Source organism: Callithrix jacchus, chromosome 3 (assembly GCF_049354715.1).
Source record: "Callithrix jacchus isolate 240 chromosome 3, calJac240_pri, whole genome shotgun sequence".
Taxonomy (NCBI): Eukaryota; Metazoa; Chordata; class Mammalia; order Primates; family Cebidae; genus Callithrix; species Callithrix jacchus.
The window spans coordinates 76,558,491-76,581,393 of NC_133504.1; the positions used below are offsets into that span (position 1 = coordinate 76,558,491).

Consider the following 22,903-nt stretch of genomic DNA (forward strand, 5'->3'; position numbering starts at 1 on the left):
TTATCCTGCAGACCCATTTATTTGACTGTTTAAAGTAAGAATTAGGAATTTTGATTTTTTTTTGTCCTAGGGTCATAAAACCTAAGATACTTCAGTAGATTCTGATAAAAATAAGATTCCTTTAATCCTGATCCTAGCCTCCATCCAAAGAATATTGCTCAAATTGAACATTAAGTTAAAATACTGCAAGTTCTGTTTTTATCGTATTTCAGAAGGGTGACTCCTCAATCTGCTTGCCATGGTCGATACGTAAGGATTCATACAATATCATCTCATTCAACTTGTACTGTCTTTTTAAATTTTCTTTTCTTGGTCTTTACTTCAGAAGGAAAAGGAACGCCTAAATGAAGAATTACATGAATTGAAGAATGAGAATAAGCTTTTAAAGGAAAATAATGCTCTTGTGAACAAGGAGAAGGAACATTACGAATGTGAAATAAAACGCCTCAATAAGGTATCAGGCAGGTCAAACAAGGGAGATGAAAATGAGAAGTCCCTGTATAAAACATTCTTACTGAGAGTCACAACAAAAATCTAGGTTTCATTGTGGGTCCCAGCCTTGGAGGCTTGCACAAGATTTTATCCTTGATTTTATAAATCACTCCTAGCTGCCCCTTTCAACCATACTTGACTAGGGAGACTTTTGGAAATTTATGTCCCTACAAAGATTCATCATGAAAAACAGAAATGAGGAGGAATTATAAAGACAGCAAGAAATTTTCTTAGGTTGAAGAACCACATAAAGCAAGTGGGTGTTTGTGAACAATAACATATCTCTTGGTCAACCGCAAAAGCTTCCTCAGGAAACAAACTGTTCTTTAAAATGATCACTGTGGAATTGGGTGTGAAGCACACTCTAAGGAAGCATGCTAAATGCCGAATCCAAGGCTGAGATGGTAGCTTTCTCAAGTGCCAGCCTAAAACCTACCTTTCAGGTCAGGAGAGGAAAGGGGTGTGTGTGTGTGTGTGTGTGTGTGTGTGTGTGTGGTGTGTGTGTGGTTTTATGGACTAGTTGCTTCATATTCTGGAGGAAGGGGTCACTAACTAGTTCAGGAAAAATAATCCTATACTGTTGACTTTTCCAAGAGCCAACCGATATGTGGAACATGGTTGAGTTGAGATATGCATCTCTCAACTAAAAGCAACAGAAATTGTCTTCTGAAGTAAGAGTAGGTGATTGGACTTGAAACAGGTGCTCAACTCTTGTATTTTGGACCACATGCTCATGGTTGGAGTTAACTAGTGTTCAGAGATGTCATTTAAAGAGTCTCAAAGTATTATGTGCCTACATATTTGTTAGGATGCTTTGCAAATGTGATTCTGTAGTAGATTTGTTTGTAGGGCAAGTTATTCTTCAGGAGAAAATGGGAAGGTGAGGATAAACTTCACAAACAATATGCTTTATCTTCTGAAGAGAAAAACCATGCTCAGACATACAAACGCGGGGCAAAATCTATCGTTTCCCTTTTTTTCTCTGTCAGAAAATGTTGCACAAATGCATTAAAGGAACTATAAATAACTGAGATTATATTTAAAATCCCTCCCATTTTTGATGCCATATTACGAGTTTTCTTACATTATCTAGTTCATTTCCCTAAATATAGACACAAAGATATAAACCTCGTAGATGTTAGAACAGCCAAAACTCTGTATTTTTGCTCATATCCATGTGCACTCTTCATGTTTGTGTATCTGTATTTATAGTTCACAGAAAATTATTTAAAGTTAGAAAATTTTTATTTTTTCATAATTCTGGAGATTATACAATTTAGTAATTCTATATAAAAATTTATATTTTAAATTTTATAATTATAAAATCTTAATGAGAAAAAATCATTTGAGTAAAATCAGATCTTTGAAATGTCACCTCTCAAAGACAACTCTTCTGGCTATCCTGATTAAAATTATATATGATACAACTAGTTTTTCCTGCTTTAATTTTTCCTTGGAATCTATTATTATCGAATATATATTTAATGTCTAACTTTTATGACCTTATTTGTTTTCTAGCTACTAATCTTGGTTGTAAGCTCCATGAGGGTGGGATTTTCATGCCAACTCCCCCATTAGGCATGAGAGGCACAGTGTCCAAGCCCATAGGACTTTGGGGGCCCATATGTATGTTTATGTTTAATTTCTCTTTAACTTAGAAGAAAAAATAAATTTGGGGTTGAAACACATTTTCATATATTATGTATCCATTTTTATAGCAGTACATTTGTAAAATATCATTTTAACATCTACTTTTAGAGATGGAGGGACTCAGGCAATGTCATACTGTGGTTCTGAGTTTTTTCTGTTTTGTTCACTGCTGTACCTTGAGTACCTAGAATAGGACCTTGCTCAGAGTAAGTTCTTAAATATTTACTGAATGAGTGAATGGATGAATTGATGAATTTAATTAGCTAGTATATAATATGTTTGGTAGCCGATTCTGGACCCAGGATTCATGCTTTAACAGGCATAATACATTACTTGTGGGTAGTGAGAAAAAAACAAAAGGATGCTTAAAGTCAGAAAAGATTTCATCCCATGTATATACCTTAAGCTGTCCCTTAAAAGTATAGATATAAAGTGATGAGTTATGAAAGTAGATTTTTGTCTTCTTTAACATGGGTATTGGCACCTAATAAAATGTAAGATATTATTCTTCTTCTATTCTACAATGAATATTTTTCTTCTTCTTCTTACCATTGTGATAAACAGAAGTTACTCAAAATGTTGGTGTTGGTGGCTGATTGTGCACACCATCCATCCCAGCATGGAATCCAGGGCCTACCCTCTGTCTATAAGTTGAATGCCTGCTGTCCCATTTACTCAGTAAAAATGTGTAATATGTCATCTTAGTAATTAACACACTGTTTTCAGAAGTTCACACAATTATGTGTACTCAATTCAATTTATTTGCTTTGAAGAAAATACCCAGGGGTTTTGTTTTTATCAAGCTCCTGAAGGGAAGCCAGATGTTTAACCAAAGTGAAAACAATTACATAAGGCTATTCAGCCCGTGCCACCCATGGGCAAAATTTATTTGTCTGACATCTCAGTGGATCTGTTTAATATAGCTGTACTAATCGTAAGTATTCTAGAATAGGTTATAGGTGTTTTACAGAAAACCCCAAAATGGAATAAATGTCTATCAGACTCATCTTTCATTTATGACTAATTTCCAAAATTTCTAGGATCCTGAATAGTGTGAAAAGTAGATTAGAAAATTTAAATAACAAGATCTACAAAAGTAGTCTATCCCTAGGTATAAGATAAGGAACCAGCATATTCAATTGCCATAATCCATTTGGCTCACCCCACCCTAGATTTTCTCTACTACTATTCACAAATTGAAAAAAAAACTGAACTATTCTGGCACTTCCTAGAGCTTAACACAAATTCTCACAAACCATAAATTATTAAACTACTTTTGTTATTTCTTTAAATTCTTCCTTCTTACAACTTCCTGAAAAAAAAATATTTCTATCAGGCTAGACAGTATGTGTATAATTCGAAGACATTCTATTAGGAAATTCCCAGTCTGTCCACGTACTCAGAACCACACATTTGCTTTTCTTTATCTAGCTTTATGACCATGTTAGTAATGCAGTGGAGTAAGTTGCCACTAGTATCATCAAACCGACACTGTTGAAGTTACTAAAAAAATACAGAAGTAAATTCTTCTTAGATCTCTGAAAATGAACCTTTTCTATTTGTACAAAGGACTCATTTGATAATGAGCAAGTAGTCACATTGTGGTCGCTGAGGCCACACCAGGGTGAGAAGTGTTCTGTCACAATATTTGGAAGCCATTTTTATTGAACTTATCATGAATGAAAGGTCTTCAAAATAGAGGTAATGTCTTTCATACGTTACCAAACATAACGTCATGATATGACCATCAGGAGGTAATGACAGAGGATGATAATCTTTCTGGTGAATATAGGTATTACTTCTTTCTTTTCTCTCTTCATGCCCTGCTAAAACCATGAACTTATACTGGATGTCAGGAAAGCAGGGCACTCTCTTCACTCAGTAGTGAGTTAATGAATGTTTTAACAGAAAATAAATAGGACTGTGCTAGGCCAGGGCAGAAGAGCAGCACAACAGAGATAACAGATAGTGAATCTGCATGGACTCTCATTTCTGTGGATGTCCCTCTCTCCTGTTGGGGTCGTGTCATCGTTGTATAGCAAAATATAAGTCAAAACATCACATGGGACCAGCAGCACCAGCTTCTGAGAAATGCAAATTCTCAAACCATACCCTCTATCCTACTGATTCATAATCTCTGGGGGTCAGTACCAAGGGATGGGCATGTTTGCTACCTCTTAAGCTCCCCAATTCCTAAGGATCATCGATAGGGTATATATTTGATTGAAGCAGATAATCTGGAGAAAATCTATAGATATGCATTTTGTTTTCATAGTTGGTTAGGTGAAGGAGAGTCCAACATAAAAGCCTAAATAATAATGAGGATTGAATAATATAAGCATCATCATGGAGAAAAGACAGAGATTTCAGAAAAATATATATATATATGAGAAAATCAGAAAAAAGAAAGTTACTCGGTTATGCAAACAGCATTAAACATGAAATGCTTCTTTGTGGGTCCATTTGAGTTGATTGTAACAATTACAAAAGAATTCATTTCATGTGGTGAATCTTATATCAACAGTGTACTTATCTTATAACATAGGCTCTTCAGGATGCCTTGAATATCAAGTGTTTATTCTCCAAGGACTGTTTGAGGAAGTCTCAGGTGGAATTCTGCAATGAGGAGATGATAACAGAAATGGAAGTTCTGAAACAGCAGGTAAGCAGCTGGAAGTGTCATGGTCCTGTGGAGAGCATACTGCCCATTGTTTGTGCTTCTTTGGGCATTTTTAGATGTCTTGATGCTGGAAATATGTCAAAGGTTTCTGCACTTATTTTAATTAGAATTCTCTAATTTTCAAGCTTGATAGAAAGAATATAGATCAGATAGTTCTGTCCCACTTTTTAGAACATAGAGAACTGATTTTCAGATGAATTAAATGGCTTATCCACGTTCACACAGTTAAAAGAGAGGCATACCAATTAACCTTTGGGTGAGGTTCTATTAACACTGGGGCTAGATAGTTTCATGTAGACATGATTTATTTTAAGAACACTGTTAATACCAACTCTGGACCTTTTCAGAAAATGGTAGCAACTGAGTGGTGAAAGGCGAGGCCTTTGTACAATAAGAGTAGTTTTTTTTGTTTCTGTTCTTGTTTGTTTGTTTTTTTTTTTTTTTTTTTTTTTTTTGAGATGGAGTCTTGCTCTGTCACCAGGCTGGAGTGCACTTTTGTGATCTCAGCTCACTGCAACCTCCATTCATCTCCTGGGTTCAAGCAATTCTCCTCAGCCTTCCCAGTAACTGAGACTACAGGTGCATACCACGATGTCCAGCTAACTTTTGTATTTTTAGTAGAGATGGGATTTCACCATCCTGGTCAGGATGGCCAGGATGATTTCTTGACCTTGTGACCCATCCACCTTGGCCTCCCAAAGTGCTTGGATTATAGGCGTGAGCCACCGCACCTGGCCAATAAGAGCAGTTTTAAAGAGAATACTTTGAACTGATTATAATCACAAAGAGCAAGTTCTGCTCAGCTAGTCCTGTGTATGGATGGCACCACTTAGCAATTCACTGATGCACAACAGCATTTTCCTCTCCACTCACCTAATAGTAACCTCACTTACTATTGCTAAGCGAAGAGTGAGAGTAAGGATGCCCTCTCTACAACTTCTTCATGCATCTATCGGCAGCATAGGGCTGCGGAGATACAGTGCTGCTTAAACTACTTGTGTCTAATTTAATCAATCTGCTGGAATTCACTTAGCTGAAGGACCAACCAGGCATATCATGTCTCTTTTTATGTTAGAGGTTAAATAAACTAATCTAGAGAAAAATCTGGAATGGTTCATGGCAATAATGGTACATATAGGATACATAAAGAAAACTCAATCCCTGAGGCACACATTGTCAGTAACATATTAGAATTGGGAGAGAGGGCGTCATAGAACAAAGGGCTGGAAAGCATCATTTTTCTGATGTCCCTGGGTATGATTTGCTGACTGCTTTTGCTCTGAGCAAGTACTAATTACAACATGGAAAAATTGAGCAATTGTGCAATTGTTATTTATTGTTAATACTTCATATGAAGTAGGCTGTGAATAGATCTAAAAATTTTATAGCATTTGATCATGAAGTTGGACTTCCTCTTCTGTCAATTTTACTTGAATAATCTGCTTCATTACATTCAGGGTAAAATACATAGCTGAAAAATAAACCCATGAAGAAAACAAGGGTAATATGCACAGTATTAAAACTCTGTTACAGTGACAGGTATTTCTTTTTCATAGTCCCTGTGGGAAAACCAAAATCATTCTCTCTAGTTTTGTAGTGTCTCTACTCCTGACTTTCTCCATCAATATTTTAACTGTGCACGTTTCTAATCAAACACCCACAATCGTTACATCACCAAGTGCGATGTGAAACACAAAAAGGGTTTAAATGCACAAAGAAATTGAGTTAGAATCTTGGCCCCTACCTGACTAAAGTGATGATGTTGCCAGTGTTTAATTCTCATCAGATGGGTTCCTCTCATTTAAAATGCCTCGGGTAATTCTTTACAGAGCATTAGTCTAACTGTCTCTGGAACTGAATGCCAGTTCTCAAGCAAAAAGATCATCAAAATATCAGTGTGGCTGGATGTAGTTTCCTTTCAATGCTTCTGGTGTATAAAGCCATAAAAACATAATATGTATATCTGCATATGTGTAACATCTATAAAAAATGTGTAATTTCGTCCCTTGCACATTTTGTTCGATTGCTGTCAACTTAGAACAATAAAATTGATAAACCTCTAGTTAAAATTTGTTGCGCTGATAGTGATGTAAGTGTAATGTGAATTAGTTTTAATAGATAAAAATCTAACTACTAGGTTCCAATATAAGTATTAATTTAAATCGGTCTTAGAGGAATGTTTATGCTTCATTCTCTAAGTTTTATTGGTTTTCATAGCCTTATATGCCAGTCTCCTAACCATCAGTCAACACTGTCAGTTAAAAACAATAGCAATAATTAAACCTGTTTTGTTTTTAGTTTGGTCACTTTTCTGGAATATTTAGAGTGTCTCTCAAGAGGCGTTCCACTCAAATATTGCTGTTATTTATGATATACACCCAAAATAACTTATAAAGGTAAAATTTGTGAATATCTTTTAACAATCATGCTCTCCTTTTCCACGTACATAAGAGTTTCATTTCTATTTTGCATTCAACGTATAATGTATGTCTGGAAACTTGGGTATGTCAGTATGTTGTGGCATCACCTAACAGCTGTTGTCAGTAAATTGTCTTTTAGACGTGCAAGGAGTATTCATACATCAAAGCTTTTGTGTTGGGGATGGATGACTTGCTGAAAAACAGTGACACTGAACACTAGTTGGGAGAGTTCTTTACAATAATGGAGTAGGCAGTGGAATAATGAGTGATGAGATTCTTTCAAAATACACATGTTGTTATTTTACTGCTGAATTCCTGATACAGGCTCAAGGAGGAAAGAGCTGAGAACCGCCACTATAAACAAAGTGAAAGATAGAATTACAGTCACATACATTTCTCCAACCCGTCATGAAAGATATATTTGTGAATAGAGGGTAGGAATGCCTCAAATTTTTGGAAAGGTCCAGAAAGCACCTTTTCTGAAGTCCTTTAGATGGCTTAAGAGAAAAGGAAGCTAACAGTAACAGCAAGTTAATATTTCTTAGGTGCAAATATATGAAGAAGACTTCAAAAAGGAACGATCAGATCGAGAGAGACTTATTCAAGAGAAAGAGGAGCTCCAGCAAATTAATGAAACTTCCCAATCCCAGCTGAACAGGCTGAATTCCCAGGTACAAGTCAAAACAAAATGATCTTTGCCAGCATGTATGTATTATTTTTTTCATTTAAAAAATTCAAGCCTTTTGACTTCTGTTAATTGACATTGATTTTTTTTGAAAGGTCAGCACCTGGGATGAAGTCATTTTTAAACAATCTTGTAAAGAGATGAAAATGACTGGGAATTTCTTTTGACTTAAGTATATTAAGGAATTACTTAAGAAACTGGATTCCAAAGTCTTTTATAAAATACAGTCTTTTGATCTTTTTCTCATAATATTTATCTTGTTAGAATGGGATTTGAACTACCTAGTACTCAAATAAAGTGAAGTAGTTTTAAAAATTCTTTTCATTTTCCTTGAAGGGCTATGTTGGAATGTTCCTGTCTGCCAAAAACATACATATTTCTAAATGTCACTTACATGTGAGACAGAGGATTTTTTTGAGTGGTTCCCAGATGTAACGTAACTGGAGTACTTTCAAGGAAACCAGATAATGGTCACCAGTTTATTAAAATAGAATATATTAAATGTAAGAATACTAAATGTAATTGAATATATTAAAGTAGACTCAGGAAGTTGCCACAACGGGTAAATAGTGATGTTAATGAAGGAAAATGTAGCTCACATAATTTTGCCTTAAAAAAAAAAACTGCAACATTTATTTATCTTATAAAATACTGCAAAGCTTTTTTTTTTTTTTTTTTTTTTTTTTTTGAGAGAGAGAGAATCTCACTCTGTCTCCCAGGCAGGAGTGCAGTAGTGCGATCTCGATTCATGGCAACCTCTGCCTCCTGGGTTCAATCGATTCTTCTGCCTTAGCCTCCCGAGCAGCTGGGACTACAGGCACGTGCTACCATACCCAGCTAATTTTTGTATTTTTAGTAGAAACATGATTTCACCATATAGACCAGGCTGGTCTCGAAAGCCTAATCTCGTGATCCACCCATCTCCGCCTCCCAAAGTTCTGAGAGTACAGGCCTGAGCCACTGCACCTAGGCAATACTTTTAAATAAATAGGAAATTGTTATGGGAATGCTGCGGCAGCTCTTAGCTTCAAGATACTTAGTCATAGAAAAAAATTTTAAACAGTTATTCATCATTTTCTTCCAAAAACAAAGTGGATTGTAAATTAAATTTTATTTTAGCTCTGATTTTCTTAAGATTAACTTGAAATTCCTAATTTTTCATGAAAAAAATTATTTTGTAGAACCATTTTCTCAGTGAGAAACTAGAAAAAATAAAATAGTAGCAAACAAATCAAATAATTTTATGGAAGTAATTCAGGCAACTTAACAAAAAATTTGTACACTAGGTAAGACAATGTTCCTATTAATCTTGGTTTAAAAAAAAGTTCATTTCATTTTATTTGTTATATGTCCAGCTACCCTAGTTTCTTTTAAGTTGTCACTGTACAAATTGTTTTACTTGCTGCCAGCAAAACAGCAAGTAAAACAATTTTAATTTTAAAACAATTTTTAAAAAATAAAATTATATTATATATGATAAATTATATATAATTAAATAATTTTATTTATTCTACTATTTTAAAATTGGTAATAGATTAGCAATGTCCTTGCCTTTGCAGAAATTTTAGTCTGATCAGGAACATATATCTTTCTATTTAATGTTATATACTATGATCTACAAGTTCTTTCTTGTGTCACCTGTAAAGTTGATTGGTATCAACAAAATAAATGTATTTTTTAAATACAGTATGGTGTAATTGTGCCTAGAACCTAAAGGATAATCTTAATGATACCTAAAGTGATAGCTTGAAACTATGAAATTTTTTCTTTAAAATAATGAAAGCCCAATCATTTTTTCTAAAGTCTCATTTATTCAGTAGGAGAATGATAGAATTCACACAAGGGATGTAGTAGATGGTTTGATGATCTATATTAAATGTACCAACAGCAGATTAAATGGTATGATATTTAAAAAAGAACTGACATTACCTGAGTTGAATATATTATTTGTTGTTCAAGTGGACTTTTAGAGAAATTTTTAGGTCAAATCATTCTGTCATGAGTTGCTTTCTTACCAGAATGTATTCATTCTGTCACTGAGGATGTGTTAAGCTAGTGGCAGTGGTAAAATAAGTAATGCGGTAAAGTGAAAGATACTTAGGGTACTTAGAAATAGGAGGAATTTAGGGGAAAAAGACTTGGTGTTGCTGTCTGCTCTAATACTCCGTTGGTGGTAACCTTGAACAAGTTATTTAACTTTTCTATGCTTCCCTTTCTTCGTCTGTAAAATGACAAAGTTGAAGTAGATGATCTCTAAAATGTTTCTTACTACTCTAAAACCTCTCTCTAAAAAATAAGTTACCTAACCTCTTTTAGTATACCTGCCTGTAAAATATAGATAACAAAATTTACCTATGACTTCACAAAGTTTTTCTCAATGTTAAGTGAAAAAAAGAAAAAAGCATGCCAGGCATGGTGGCTCATGTTTGTTATCCCAGCATTTTGGGAGGCCAAGGCAGGTAGATCACCTGAGGTCAAGAGTTCAAGACCAGTCTGGCCAACATGGTGAAACCTTGTCTCTACTAAAAATACAAAAATTAGCCTGGCATGGTGAAACACACCTGTAATTTCAGCTACTCAGGAGGCTGAGACAAGAGAATCACTTGAACCTGGCAGGTGGAGGTTGCAGTGAGTCAAGATCGGGCTACTGCACTCCAGTCTGGGTGACAGAGCAGGATTCTGTCTCAAAAGAAAAGAAGAGAAAAAACAAAAAACCCTTTAAAAAACATTTAGGTCAAATCAAGTCATGGCTCAGAGGTATTTTATAAATCATTTTAGTCTGTTAGAAGAGGGGCATGTTTAATAGTTTCATTTAGTTGTATAATTAGCATGCTACTTTCAGTTTCTTGTAATCTAATTTTGATGCTTTCTTTTTGCAAGGCATTCTGCTATATGCTGTGAGAAAATGAAAACTGGTTCTTGCTATTAAAGAACTCACAATGTAGTAAAAGATACATGTACTATCTATCCTCATCGCTTGCAAATTCTGCACATGTGAATTTCTCTACTCACTAAAATGCATTTGTCAACCCCAAATCAATACTTGTAGTGCTCTGTGGTACATCCTTACATATGAGCAGAGCAGCAAAGTTGTTACCTCATATACACACATTCATAGTGTCCTTTTGTGGTCTACTTAGTGCCATTTTTGCTCCATTTTTGTTCTTTTCTTTGGTGATTTCATGGTTTAGAATTTCCCACGCATATATGATGACATGCTCTCTAGTATTCCTAAGCACGAGAAAGCTGTGATGTGCTTTACAGAGAAAATATGTGTTAGAGAAGCTTCATTAAGGCGTGGTATAGTACTCTTGACTGTGAGTTCAGTGCTAATAAGTCAACAATACCTATTAAATAAGTTGTCTTTAATCAGAAACACACACAAAACAAGGTATGTATTGCTCCGTGGACACAAATGTTGTGACAAGAGGCTAGCAGTAGCTTAACCCTACGTTTCTCCTAATAGCAGTGGTTCAATATTCACTAATTCAGTGTCTGTGGCAACTTTATGGAACATGACTACCACAAGTAGCAAGAAATAAATAGTGCACATAAATAGTGCACATTGGTCTAAAAACTCCCACAGTAAATGTACAACACGATATGAGAGGACAGAATAATTCCGATAAGTGGGACTTGGAAAGGTATCATTCAGGAGGGAATATTTGACCATGCCTTATGGGAATGTGGGACATGGGGTACAGGAATGATAACAATGTGACTAAATAGTCAAAGAGAAAGCAGCTTTCTCTAAGTGTGTCTTATGTTAAGGGAACCCAGGGTAGGTATGAGGCTGGGGCTTAAGTACTGAAAAGCCATAGAATACAGCAGTGTGACTTTGAACAAGTTATTCAGCATCTTATGTCTTAGTGTTCTCATCTATAAAATTGAGATAATATTAAGTATCACATAGAGGGATTGGGAGGATTCAGTGAGTTATTGTATGTAAAGGATTTAGATCAGTTCCTGACATGGATTAAGTGCATATATCTTCTAAAATTTATAGTGGCAGCCTTTGAATGTCAGGTTGACAATTCCAGTGTCATTCAGTAAGCAATGAAAATTGTTTCTATATCTACATCTAAATAGATCTACCTAAAACAGAATTGTAATGGCCTCAAAACACTGGAATAACAATTTAAAACTATCAAATTTTCCACACTTCCATTCAGAATTTTAAGATAGTATCAATGCGTATCTGGAAAAACTAAGCTGTGATTGCTTTTGTTGCTATTGCTGCTGTCAATGCCTCACACTTGAATAGGACAAGAGTGGCTTTGGAAATAATGATTTGAACTTGTCTTGATTAACAAATGCCATCGTTTTGCCTTTAGATAAAAGCTTGTCAGATGGAGAAAGAAAAACTAGAAAAGCGATTAAGACAGGTATGTTGAGCCAATTTTCACCCATACATTCATTCCCATGCACAGCATTTCTCTTTGTCCCAGTTCAAGACATAGTCAAGCTCTGCTACAGGTGGCCTGCAACAACCCATGCTTTTCATTACTGACTAAACCATCAATTGATAGACATGCTTAGGCACCACCAAGGCCTTTCAACCCTAACACTCATAAAAACCATATGCTTTATAAAACATGTTACCAGTAGCACAAGACTTTGTGCTCCTTAGACCCACCTGGGAAATATATTTTGTTGTTATTTCATGCAATGACTCACATAATTAACGGTAGAAAACTAAATCAAATACTGCCTCTTTTGAAAAATTAACATGTCTTCTTGAGCACTGAAGCATTATATCCCATGGGTTCTCTAGTAGTCTTAAAGAATGAATATTATTTGTCTTAATTCCTAATTTTTTTCTGGACTTTAGTTTTCTCTGGCTACAATTTAAGAAAATATATTTCATGACTCAATAGAGAGATTTTCTTCATTGAGGACCCTCAGTAAAGATAACTTAAAAACATAAAGTTAACTCTATATACTTTTCAAGTGTGTCTAATTTCTTCAAAATGGAGAAATGATTATAATTTCACCTTGGATAAAACTTGACCTTGACCTGTGAGCCTCATCTGTATCAGTCCGGAGTCTAGACAGTACTTAGGCACCACCAAGGCCTTTCAACCTGTTTACATGTTTACTCCTTTTAGTTATAATTATGCCAGATTAGGGTGATCCTTGAGATTGAAACCAAGCTTTTTGTATAAAGCAGTTTCAGTGCGACTCCCCAGTCTCTCCCCCTGGCAGTTAACTGACAGCTTTGTTCTCCTCAGATGTATTTCTCAACCTGTAACTGTGGCTTGGTTTTTCATCTGCGAGATTCATGGGTACCAACAGGCCCTGGGGCTGTGCAGAAGCAACAGGAGCACCCAGTAAGTAAAAGTGCATTTGGAATAAGTGCTTAGTGTATTGTTTTGGTAGAAACTATGTGCATCTCTGGAATTTAAGCACATTATGTTATCTACAGCAAGAGCCTCTGTTTCCTCTCAGCCTCTAACTTGCAAAGTTGGAGTGGTCAACGTACACTAGAATTATCTTTGGGACACTGAATCCACAGGACACATAGATATGAATAAATTAACTGAAAGGTATCAAATTGGGCTATAATTCCTTGAACAACATATAACATTTTAGATGGGTCATTTTCAATTGGCATACCTCATTCTACCCCAAGGACATTTTATGTATATAGGAAAGTGGATAGGGCAAATCAAAAAAGAATGAGATGCTTTTTTTCAGTTTTAAATTTATATTGAACTACCGTGGATATTGCTACATACGTGCAAAATAGTTTTTGGCATTTTCTAATTGAAAGGATTTTCTTAAAGGATCCAAGAAAAAGTGACCCACTTAAGTTGTTCTTCATGGCTGTGTCTTCCCAGACAAAATGAAATGCACAGCTGAGCAATTATTTGTGAGGGGAATTGATTTGGACAGTCAACCTGAATAAGTCAGACCCAAAGCAGCCTTCCTTTTCTTCTCAATAGCGTATTCCACCCACCCTCCTCTACCCCCTATTTTGCCAACATAGATAGGAGTTTAAAAAACATGCATTTTTCTGCATTTCTGATTTATCCAGACAAATCCCCCCACCCTTTAGATTTGATTAATTGTGTTTCTCATGGTGTAAAGAATCTAAGATCTTTAACTGGGATTTTCCTAGCAGAATGCTTACAGAGAGCACAATTCTCTTGACTTTCTGAAAGCTCTCATACTTTTGTTTAAGTGTGACTCAAAGCCCTTTTCCCAAGGAAGGAGATAATGACTCTTTGGGTGGCAGAAGGATGTGAGGATTTAATGAGCATCTCTTATTTGACCCTAGTATGACACAGCACACTGCTGAGAATTGGGGTCTTTTTGTGTTATTGCTGGTTGCTAGTTTCATCTGCTCTCCCTCTCCCATATTTTTTTTCTTTACCTGTTTGCTTACTTTTAAGTTTTTATCAATAACATTTAAAATTTTTTTTCAAGAACGTGGAAGTCGACTCAGATTGTGAGAAACATAAAGAGAAATTTACTGGAGGAGTGAATTATCATATAGGAGTTGGCTTCTACACGTTGTGGGAGTTGGAGACATATTCTTATGACAGGTTAACTATAAAACCAATCAGTCATTCAAATTTACCTAGTAGTACAAATGATTGTTTCAGTCAAGTTTTTATTTATGGAAAGAAGGAAGGAATTCACCTACTACAGCTCCTCAAACATTCCCTGTCAATTAAAAAAGGTAAGGCAGTCCAGATCACATATCATTTTCACCAAGTAAAGGCCTATATTTGAAAAAGGACTCTAAGCCATGTAGAATGGCCTACATTTCCCAGCAGAATTCAGATGAAAAAAATCTCAGTGTAACAGTAGAATTTACAACCAAATCCTCAAAGTTAATTTAAAAATAATATTTCACTGGGTGCAGTGGCTCATGCCTGTAATACTAGCAGTTTGGGAGGCCAAGGCAGGTGAATCATGAGGTCAGGATTTCGAGACTAGCCTGACCAACATGGTGAAACCCCATCTCTACTAAAAATACAAAAATTAGCTAGGAGTGATAGTGTGTGCCTATAATCCCAGCTACTCAGGAGGCTGAGATAAGAGAATAGCTTGAACCTGGGAGGTGGAGGTTGCAATGAGCCGAGATCACACCACTGCACTGCAGCCTGGGCAACAGAGCAAGACTACGTCTCAAATGAAATAAAATAAAAATAATATTTCTTGTTTCTTGCCGATATTGAAGGCTGAATTAAGTCACAGGTAATAGTGTTAGTAACATTGCAGGATATTTAACTTCTTTTGGCAACCCTCCTGGAATATAAAACCGAGGCTCATGTCACTTATCCTACGTGTTATTTGAGACATATAAAAATAAACGAGAAGATAAAAAGCAGAGGTGATCTCATTTCCTTTTCTAGTTTTTTCATGGGCCAGAGGAGCCAAAAGCCTAGGTGTGTAGAGTAGGGGTACACTGGGGTCAAACTGTACTAAAACCAGCATTTCTCAGTGTCTTGTTGAGTAAGTGAACTTTCCGGACTACTTCTAGTGACTTGTAAATTGTCCCTGTCGGCTCATGTTAGAAAAATTTTCCTCAAGTTATTTTTAGGAGATAACTGAATTACAGAACAAATATATATATATATATATATATATATATATATATATATATATCTGTGTCTTGTGGAGAAGTAGGAGGCAGGGGTGAGCATTCAGAGCAGAAAGACAGATGTGCTTTGTTGACAGGTAAAGCTGAGATTGCTGTATAACTGGGGGTTAAGTACAGAGATGCTGGCCTTGGAGCTATCTTGATAATTTAGGCATATGGTTTATTATTTATTCAATGCCATTTGTTAGACATTAAATATCTAGCTGTTCTTAACTGGTGTAAACCTAGGAGAAAAATCCCAAAAGAAAAAATCTCATCTCTGTAGACTAAACTATATGAGCTCTTTAGAGCATAGGTTCTGCTGAATTGGTTCTTCAGAATAGCAGAAAGGGAAAGATTTGCTCTTCTTCAGCATCCTGAACTTCTATCAATGCCACATCCCCATTTAAGAGCTTAGATTTCTTCCTTAAACCATTAAAAACTTGTATTAAACTTTTTTTTTCCTGGCCTTCTCATTGCTTCTAGTGTGAGGGTCTCAAAAAGAGTATTTGTTGAAGGTAAGTTGCTTTGTTTTAATGAAGGGCTGTAGTAAGTTTTACAAGTGTTTATACTTCTGCAGATATTCAAAACACATCTGTTAGAAAGAGAGAAAGAAAAAGAAAGAAAGAAAGAAAAGAAAGAAAGAAAGAAAGAAAGAAAGAAAGAAAGAAAGAAAGAAGAAAGAAAGAAAGAAAGAGAGAAAACAGGTCACAACCTCAAAGTAGTAGAAATTCTGGCCAAAGACAGAGTGGATTTAAGAGGGGACAGGGAGAGATGATGGCAGTGAGTTGGGGGTAAGCAGGATGAGTGAGGTTTGCAATAGGCTTGAATAGAAATTACTTTGTGTTGCCTGCTTAATAAAAACCACATAGCCTAATTGTATTTTTGACTTGCCACTATGTTTGGTTTGAAGTCCATATTGCTATAATAATGTTTTATTGTTCCACACAGCCAGACTATCAGTGGTATGCTCTTGACCAGCTTCCGCCAGATGTACAACACAAGGCAAATGGTAAGCCCACAGCTGTATTGAGCATCCTTTCATGTTTACATCTTAATGGGATCTTTCTGGGATGTTTACTCAATATACATTCATTCGTACTTGGGAGGACTTACTATAAAGTTGTGTTACATACATAATTTTAATTTGATGCATCTGGGGTTAAATTGAACTCCTTAAGACAAAGAAAATGTACAAATGCAGAAACACATGAACCTCAATTCTGGCTTCTGTTCCTTTTTCAGTCTCAGAGTCAGAATTCCATCTGGGGTTAGAAACGAAAACTGTAAGCAGAGCTGTATTATAAGAACAACAAAGCTCTGCAATTGTACTACAAAGCGCAGATGCACACCCACTATTCCAGGTTGAGTTTGCTAGACAGATGTTTTAAATGTCACTGGCAGGCAGACAGAACTGTGTTCCCTTATGACTAAATGTCAGACTACAAGGCAGAGCTCTTAGTTTAGGCCAGGGTTGCCCACATGCCCACCTCAAAGTATGCTGGGAAAAACTAAAGTCACTTATGAAGTACTCACAACTAAGAGTATTTTTTTAAATCTTATTTTTCATTGGTTTAACGTTTTCTTTTTTCTTTCTAGAGTCTGTTTCTATGGTCCCAGGAGGCCACTCAGAAGCGGGCTGTATAAACTGAGCTATAATCAAAATCCCACTCCTGGTCTCATCACATATACATAATCAAAAGTTAGACATGTCTGCTACATGTTTAAAGTCTCATATAACGCACACCTGGGACTCCAACTCGTTAATGTTCAGAGATTTGAATCTATTTAAAAATTCTGAAGATGAGCTATAGTCTAATTTCAGGCTGTTCTTGAAATTTGATCTCGTTTGAAGTCAGAGCTAAGATTGTAGAAATCTAGTGTTTAATACAAGGAGTCTGTTATGGAGTGTAAACAGGGAGCCAGGGATATCACATGTAGTTTTGCAGGTTGTGAACTTTACAAGTTAATGGGCTCATCACGGGAGGCTATGTGAATGGAGCCTGCTGACATTCTACAACACAATCTGGACAGTTTAACACAGCAGCACTCGGAGGGCACAAGGCCATAGATTATAGCAGCATCATAGAAAATAACTATGAAATGTGAGAACTCCATAATAAAATGTCCAGGTATTTATCAAAACACTGTAGGACTATTTTTTCTTTGCTGTCTACTACAAATATAATCAGTGGTTTTAATGAGGTTCTTGAGTTCCAACCACGATGGAGTCATTTTATTAGAAAGGCATACCGTTAACCAGAATGAGTGTTGCATAATATCTGCAATTTTAAAAGCTATTATTGTATAACAGCAGAATTACTACCCAATTATAATTTTCCATTTTACATTGCTTCGAAATGACTATTAAAGATATTTTTTTCTCAATTGGAGTTTAATCACTAGAAAATACAATTACTTAGTACGGAATTTAATAATACCATAAGGTCATTTGTATATCATTATTGGATTCTTCCTGGACCAATATTACGGAAGCTAATGATTACATAAAATAGAAATAAATTGTGATGACATTGAGAAACTAAACAGAGTGTGCAATAATGAAATTTTGTAGTCAGTATATGAGTCTTACTCATTTTTGTCTACCTAGGAAAAATGTAGTGAGCTTTGTGATGTATAAACATACCATGTAATTGTGTCTACAGATGTAAAACTACAACCAAAGAATCTCTATGATGTAGCAACCTAAGTTTTGTTTTGCTTTCTGAGATAGTCTCACTCTGTCACTCAGGCTGGAGTAGTGCAGTGATGTGGTTAAAGCTTACTTTACCCTTGAACTCCTAGGCTCAAGAAATCATCGCACCTCAGCCCCATGAATAGCCAGGGCTACAGGCATGAACCACCATGCCCAGCTAATTTTTATTTTTATTTTTGTATTTTTGTTCAGATGGAGTCTTGCTCCATCCCCAGCCTGTTGCCCAGGCTGGTCTCAAACTCCTGGCTTCAAGCGATCCTCCCTCCTTGGGCTCCCGAAGTGCTGAAATTTCAGTTGTGAGCCACCACACCCAGCCTGTTTTTAAAGCATTGTTTATTTTAATCTTCACAATGCTATAACGTGGGTTTTGTTTTGCACTATTTTACACACTAGGAAACTGAGGCTTAGAGAATTTAAGTAACATGCCTAAATCACACATTTAATAAAATTTAGTGTGGGATTAGATGGTTAAACATATAGGATTCTAAAACCTGTGTCTTCAATTACATAGTGCAGTGTCCCCCTTACTGTATCCCTCTCACTTTATTAAAATTTTCTAAAATTATAAAAATGAGAATGGGGCTCTAACATAGATAATAATATGACTAGCATTTAACCGTCAATAATCTCATCTTCATATGAACTCACAGCATGCTACTCATTTGACATATAGAATATCACAAGTACCAGGCACAGTACTATATAAGAGTAAGTGTATAATAAATATGTGATGAACTAATCTGTGCATGGACAGCCCTGGTGGAACCTTACCAGGGGTATGTTGTCATTTGAAACCTATTTCTCTCTGTACCAACACAGTTCTGTGCTAACTATGGCTGGCCTGCAGCAGGGAAGAGGGCCGATCATGGTTAGAGCACCACCAAAAAATTCCTTATTCAAAAATCTACCTGTTTGGGATTCCTGTGGCTCCTTTACTAACTTCCACAGATAATGTATTTCATAGCTCAAGCCATGTCATAAGAGTTGTCAAGAACTCTGAAATCACTTTTGTCACAAATGACGTTTATGTCATTATTTAATTTAACTAGTGGTTTTTGCTGGTTTGGGATTTATTTAATTAGAAAGGTCCTTTTATTTTTTATTTATTATGTATTTTTTTCTTTTTTCTTTTTTATTGCATTTTAGGTTTTGGGGTACATGTGCAGAACGTGCAAAATAGTTGCATAGGTACACACATGGCAGTGTGTTTTGCTGCATTCCTGCCCCTCACCAACATTTGGCATTTCTCCCCAGGCTATTCCTCCCCAGCTCCCCCCCACCGCTGTCCCTCTCCATTCCCCCCAATAGACCCCGATGTGTAGTACTCCCTTCCCTGTGTCCATGTGTTCTCACTTTTCCTCACCTGCCTATGAGTGAGAATATGTGGTATTTCATTTTCTGTTCTTGTGTCAGTTTGCTGAGAATGATGTTCTCCAGATTCATCCATGTCCCTACAAATGACACGAACTCATCATTTCTGATTGCTGCATAATATTCCATGGTGTATATGTGCCACATTTTCACAATCCAGTCTATCATCGATGGGCATTTGGGTTGATTCCAGGTCTTTGCTATTGTAAACAGTACCACAGTGAACATTCGTATGCATGTGTCCTTATAGTAGAACGATTTATAGTCCTTTGGATATATATCCAGTAATGGGATTGCTGGGTCAAATGGAATTTCTATTTCTAAGGCCTTGAGGAATCGCCACACTGTCTTCCACAATGGTTGAACTAATTTACACTCCCACCAACAGTGTAAAAGTGTTCCTTTTCTCCACATCTTCTCCAGCATCTGTTGTCTCCAGATTTTTTAATGATCGCCATTCTAACTGGCATGAGATGGTATCTCAATGTGGTTTTGATTTGCATCTCTCTGATGACCACTGATGATGAGCATTTTTTCATATGATTGTTGACCTCTTATATGTCTTCTTTTGAAAAGTGTCTGTTCATATCCTTTGCCCATTTTTTAATGGGCTTGTTTGTTTTTTTTCCTGTAAATCTGTTTGAGTTCTTTGTAAATTCTGGATATCAGCCCTTTGTCAGATGGGTAAACTGCAAAAATTTTTTCCCATTCTGTTGGTTGCCGATTCACTCTAGTGACTGTTTCTTTTGCCATGCAGAAGCTGTGGAGTTTGATTAGGTCCCATTTGTCTATTCTGGCTTTTGTTGCCAATGCTTTTGGTGTTTTGGTCATGAAGTCCTTGCCTATTCCTATGTCCTGAATGGTTTTGCCTAGATATTCTTCTAGGGTTTTTATGGTGCCAGGTCTTATGTTTAAGTCTTTAATCCATCTGGAGTTAATTTTAGTGTAAGGTGTCAGGAAGGGGTCCAGTTTCTGCTTTCTGCACATGGCTAGCCAGTTTTCCCAACACCATTTGTTAAACAGGGAATCCTTTACCCCATTGTTTGTTTTTGTCAGGTTTATCAAAGATTGTATGGTTGTAGATATGTTGTGTTGCCTCCAATGCCTCTGTTCTGTTCGATCGTTCTATATCTCTGTTTTGGTACCAGTACCATGCTGTTTTGATTACTGTAGCCTTGTAGTATAGTTTGAAGTCTGGTAGTGTGATGCCTCCTGCTGTCTTCTTTTTGCTTAAAATTGACTTGGCTATGCGGGCTCTCTTTTGGTTCCATATGAAGTTCATGGTGGATTTTTCCAGTTCTGTGAAGAAAGTCAGTGGTAGCTTGATGGGGATAGTGTTGATTCTGTAAATTACTTTGGGCAGTATAGCCATTTTCACGATATTAATTCTTCCTAACCATGAACATGGAATGTTTCTCCATCTGTTTGTGTCCTCTCTTATTTCGTTGAGCAGTGGTTTGTAGTTTTTCTTGAAAAGGTCCCTTACATTCTTTGTAAGTTGTATTCCTAGGTATTTTATTGTTTTTGTAGCAATTGTGAATGGCAGTTCGTTCTTGATTTGGCTCTCTTTAAGTCTGTTATTGGTGAATAGGAATGCTTGTGATTTTTGCACATTGATTTTATATCCTGATACTTTGCTGAAGTTACTTATGAGTTTCAGGTGTTTTTGGGCTGAGACGACGGGGTCTTCTAGATATACTATCATGTCATCTGCAAATAGAGACAATTTGGCTTCCTCCTTTCCTATTTGAATACACTTTATTTCTTTTTCTTGCCTGATTGCTCCGGCTAGAACTTCCAGTACTATATTGAATAGGAGTAGTGAGAGAGGGCATCCTTTTCTAGTGCCAGATTTCAAAGGGAATGCTTCCAGTTTTTGCCCATTCAGTAAGATATTGGCTGTTGGTTTGTCTTAAATAGCTTTTATTACTTTGAGATACGTTCCATCAATTGAGGTTTTTAGCATGAAAGGCTGTTGAATCTTGTCAAATGCCTTCTCTGCGTCTATTGAGATAATCATGTGGTTTTTGTTTTTGGTTCTGTTCATGTGGTGAATTACGTTTATAGACTTGCGTATGTTGAACCAGCCTTGCATCCCCAGGATGAATCCTACTTGATCATGATGAATAAGTTTTTTGATGTGCTGTTGCAGCCGGTTTGCCAGTATTTTATTGAAGATTTTTGCATCTATGTTCATCATGGATATTGGCCTGAAGTTTTCTTTTCTTGTTGAGTCTCTGCCGGGTTATGGTATCAGGATGATGTTGGTCTCATAAAATGATTTGGGAAAGATTCCCTCTTTTTGGGTTATTTGGAATAGTTTCAGAAGGAATGGTACCAGCTCTTCTTTGTGTGTCTGGTAGAATTCAGCTGTGAACCCATCTGGACCTGGGCTTTTTTTGTGTGGTAGGCTCTTAATTGCTGCCTCAACTTCAGACCTTGTTATTGGTCTGTTCATAGTTTCGGCTTCCTCCTGGTTTAGACTTGGGAGGACACAGATGTCCAGGAATTTATCCATGTCTTCTAGGTTTACTAGTTTATGTGCATAGAGTTATTTGTAGTATTCTCTGATGATGGTTTGAATTTCTGTGGAATCTGTGGTGATTTCCCCTTTATCGTTTTTTATTGCATCTATTTGGTTGTTCTCTCTTTTCTTTTTTATCAGTCTGGCTAGTGGTCTGTCTATTTTGTTGATCTTTTCAAAAAACCAGCTCTTGGATTTATTGATTTTTTGAAGGGTTTTTCGTGTCTCTATCTCCTTCAGTTCAGCTCTGATCTTAGTTATTTCTTGTCTACTGCTAGGTTTTGAGTTTTTTTTATCTTGCTCCTCTAGCTCTTTCAATTTTGATGATAGGGTGTCAATTTTGGATCTCTCCACTTTTCTCATGTGGGCATTATTGCTATATATTTTCCTCTAGAGACTGCTTTAAATGTGTCCCAGAGATTCTGGTATGTTGTGTCTTCATTCTCGTTGGTTTCAAAGAACTTCTTTATTTCTGCCTTCATTTCATTGTTTATCCAATCGACATTCAAGAGCCAGTTGTTCAGTTTCCATGACGCTGTGCAGTTCTGAGTTAGTTTCTGAATTCTGAGTTCTAACTTGATTGCACTATGGTCTGAGAGACTGTTTGTTATGATTTCAGTTGTTTTGCATTTGCTGAGGAGTGCTTTACTTGCTATTATGTGGTCAATTTTAGAGTAGGTGTGATGTGGTGCTGAGAAGAATGTATATTCTGTGGTTTTGGGGCAGAGAGTTCTGTAAATGTCTATCAGGTTTGCTTGTTCCAGGTCTGAGTTC

At 36.3% G+C, this 22,903-nt stretch overlaps 1 protein-coding gene across 1 annotated transcript in view; it reads left to right on the forward strand.

The window, feature by feature from the left end:
* The window catches only part of TNIP3 (TNFAIP3 interacting protein 3), a 62,268-nt gene that overhangs the window by 29,374 nt on the left and 9,991 nt on the right, over positions 1 to 22,903 (forward strand). The window contains exons 6-11 of the mRNA XM_035293031.3: positions 326 to 454; positions 4,688 to 4,804; positions 7,788 to 7,913; positions 12,262 to 12,312; positions 13,159 to 13,257; positions 16,470 to 16,530. Coding sequence (XP_035148922.1) covers positions 326 to 454; positions 4,688 to 4,804; positions 7,788 to 7,913; positions 12,262 to 12,312; positions 13,159 to 13,257; positions 16,470 to 16,530 — 583 coding nt within the window. The remainder of the gene's footprint in view (positions 1 to 325; positions 455 to 4,687; positions 4,805 to 7,787; positions 7,914 to 12,261; positions 12,313 to 13,158; positions 13,258 to 16,469; positions 16,531 to 22,903) is intronic.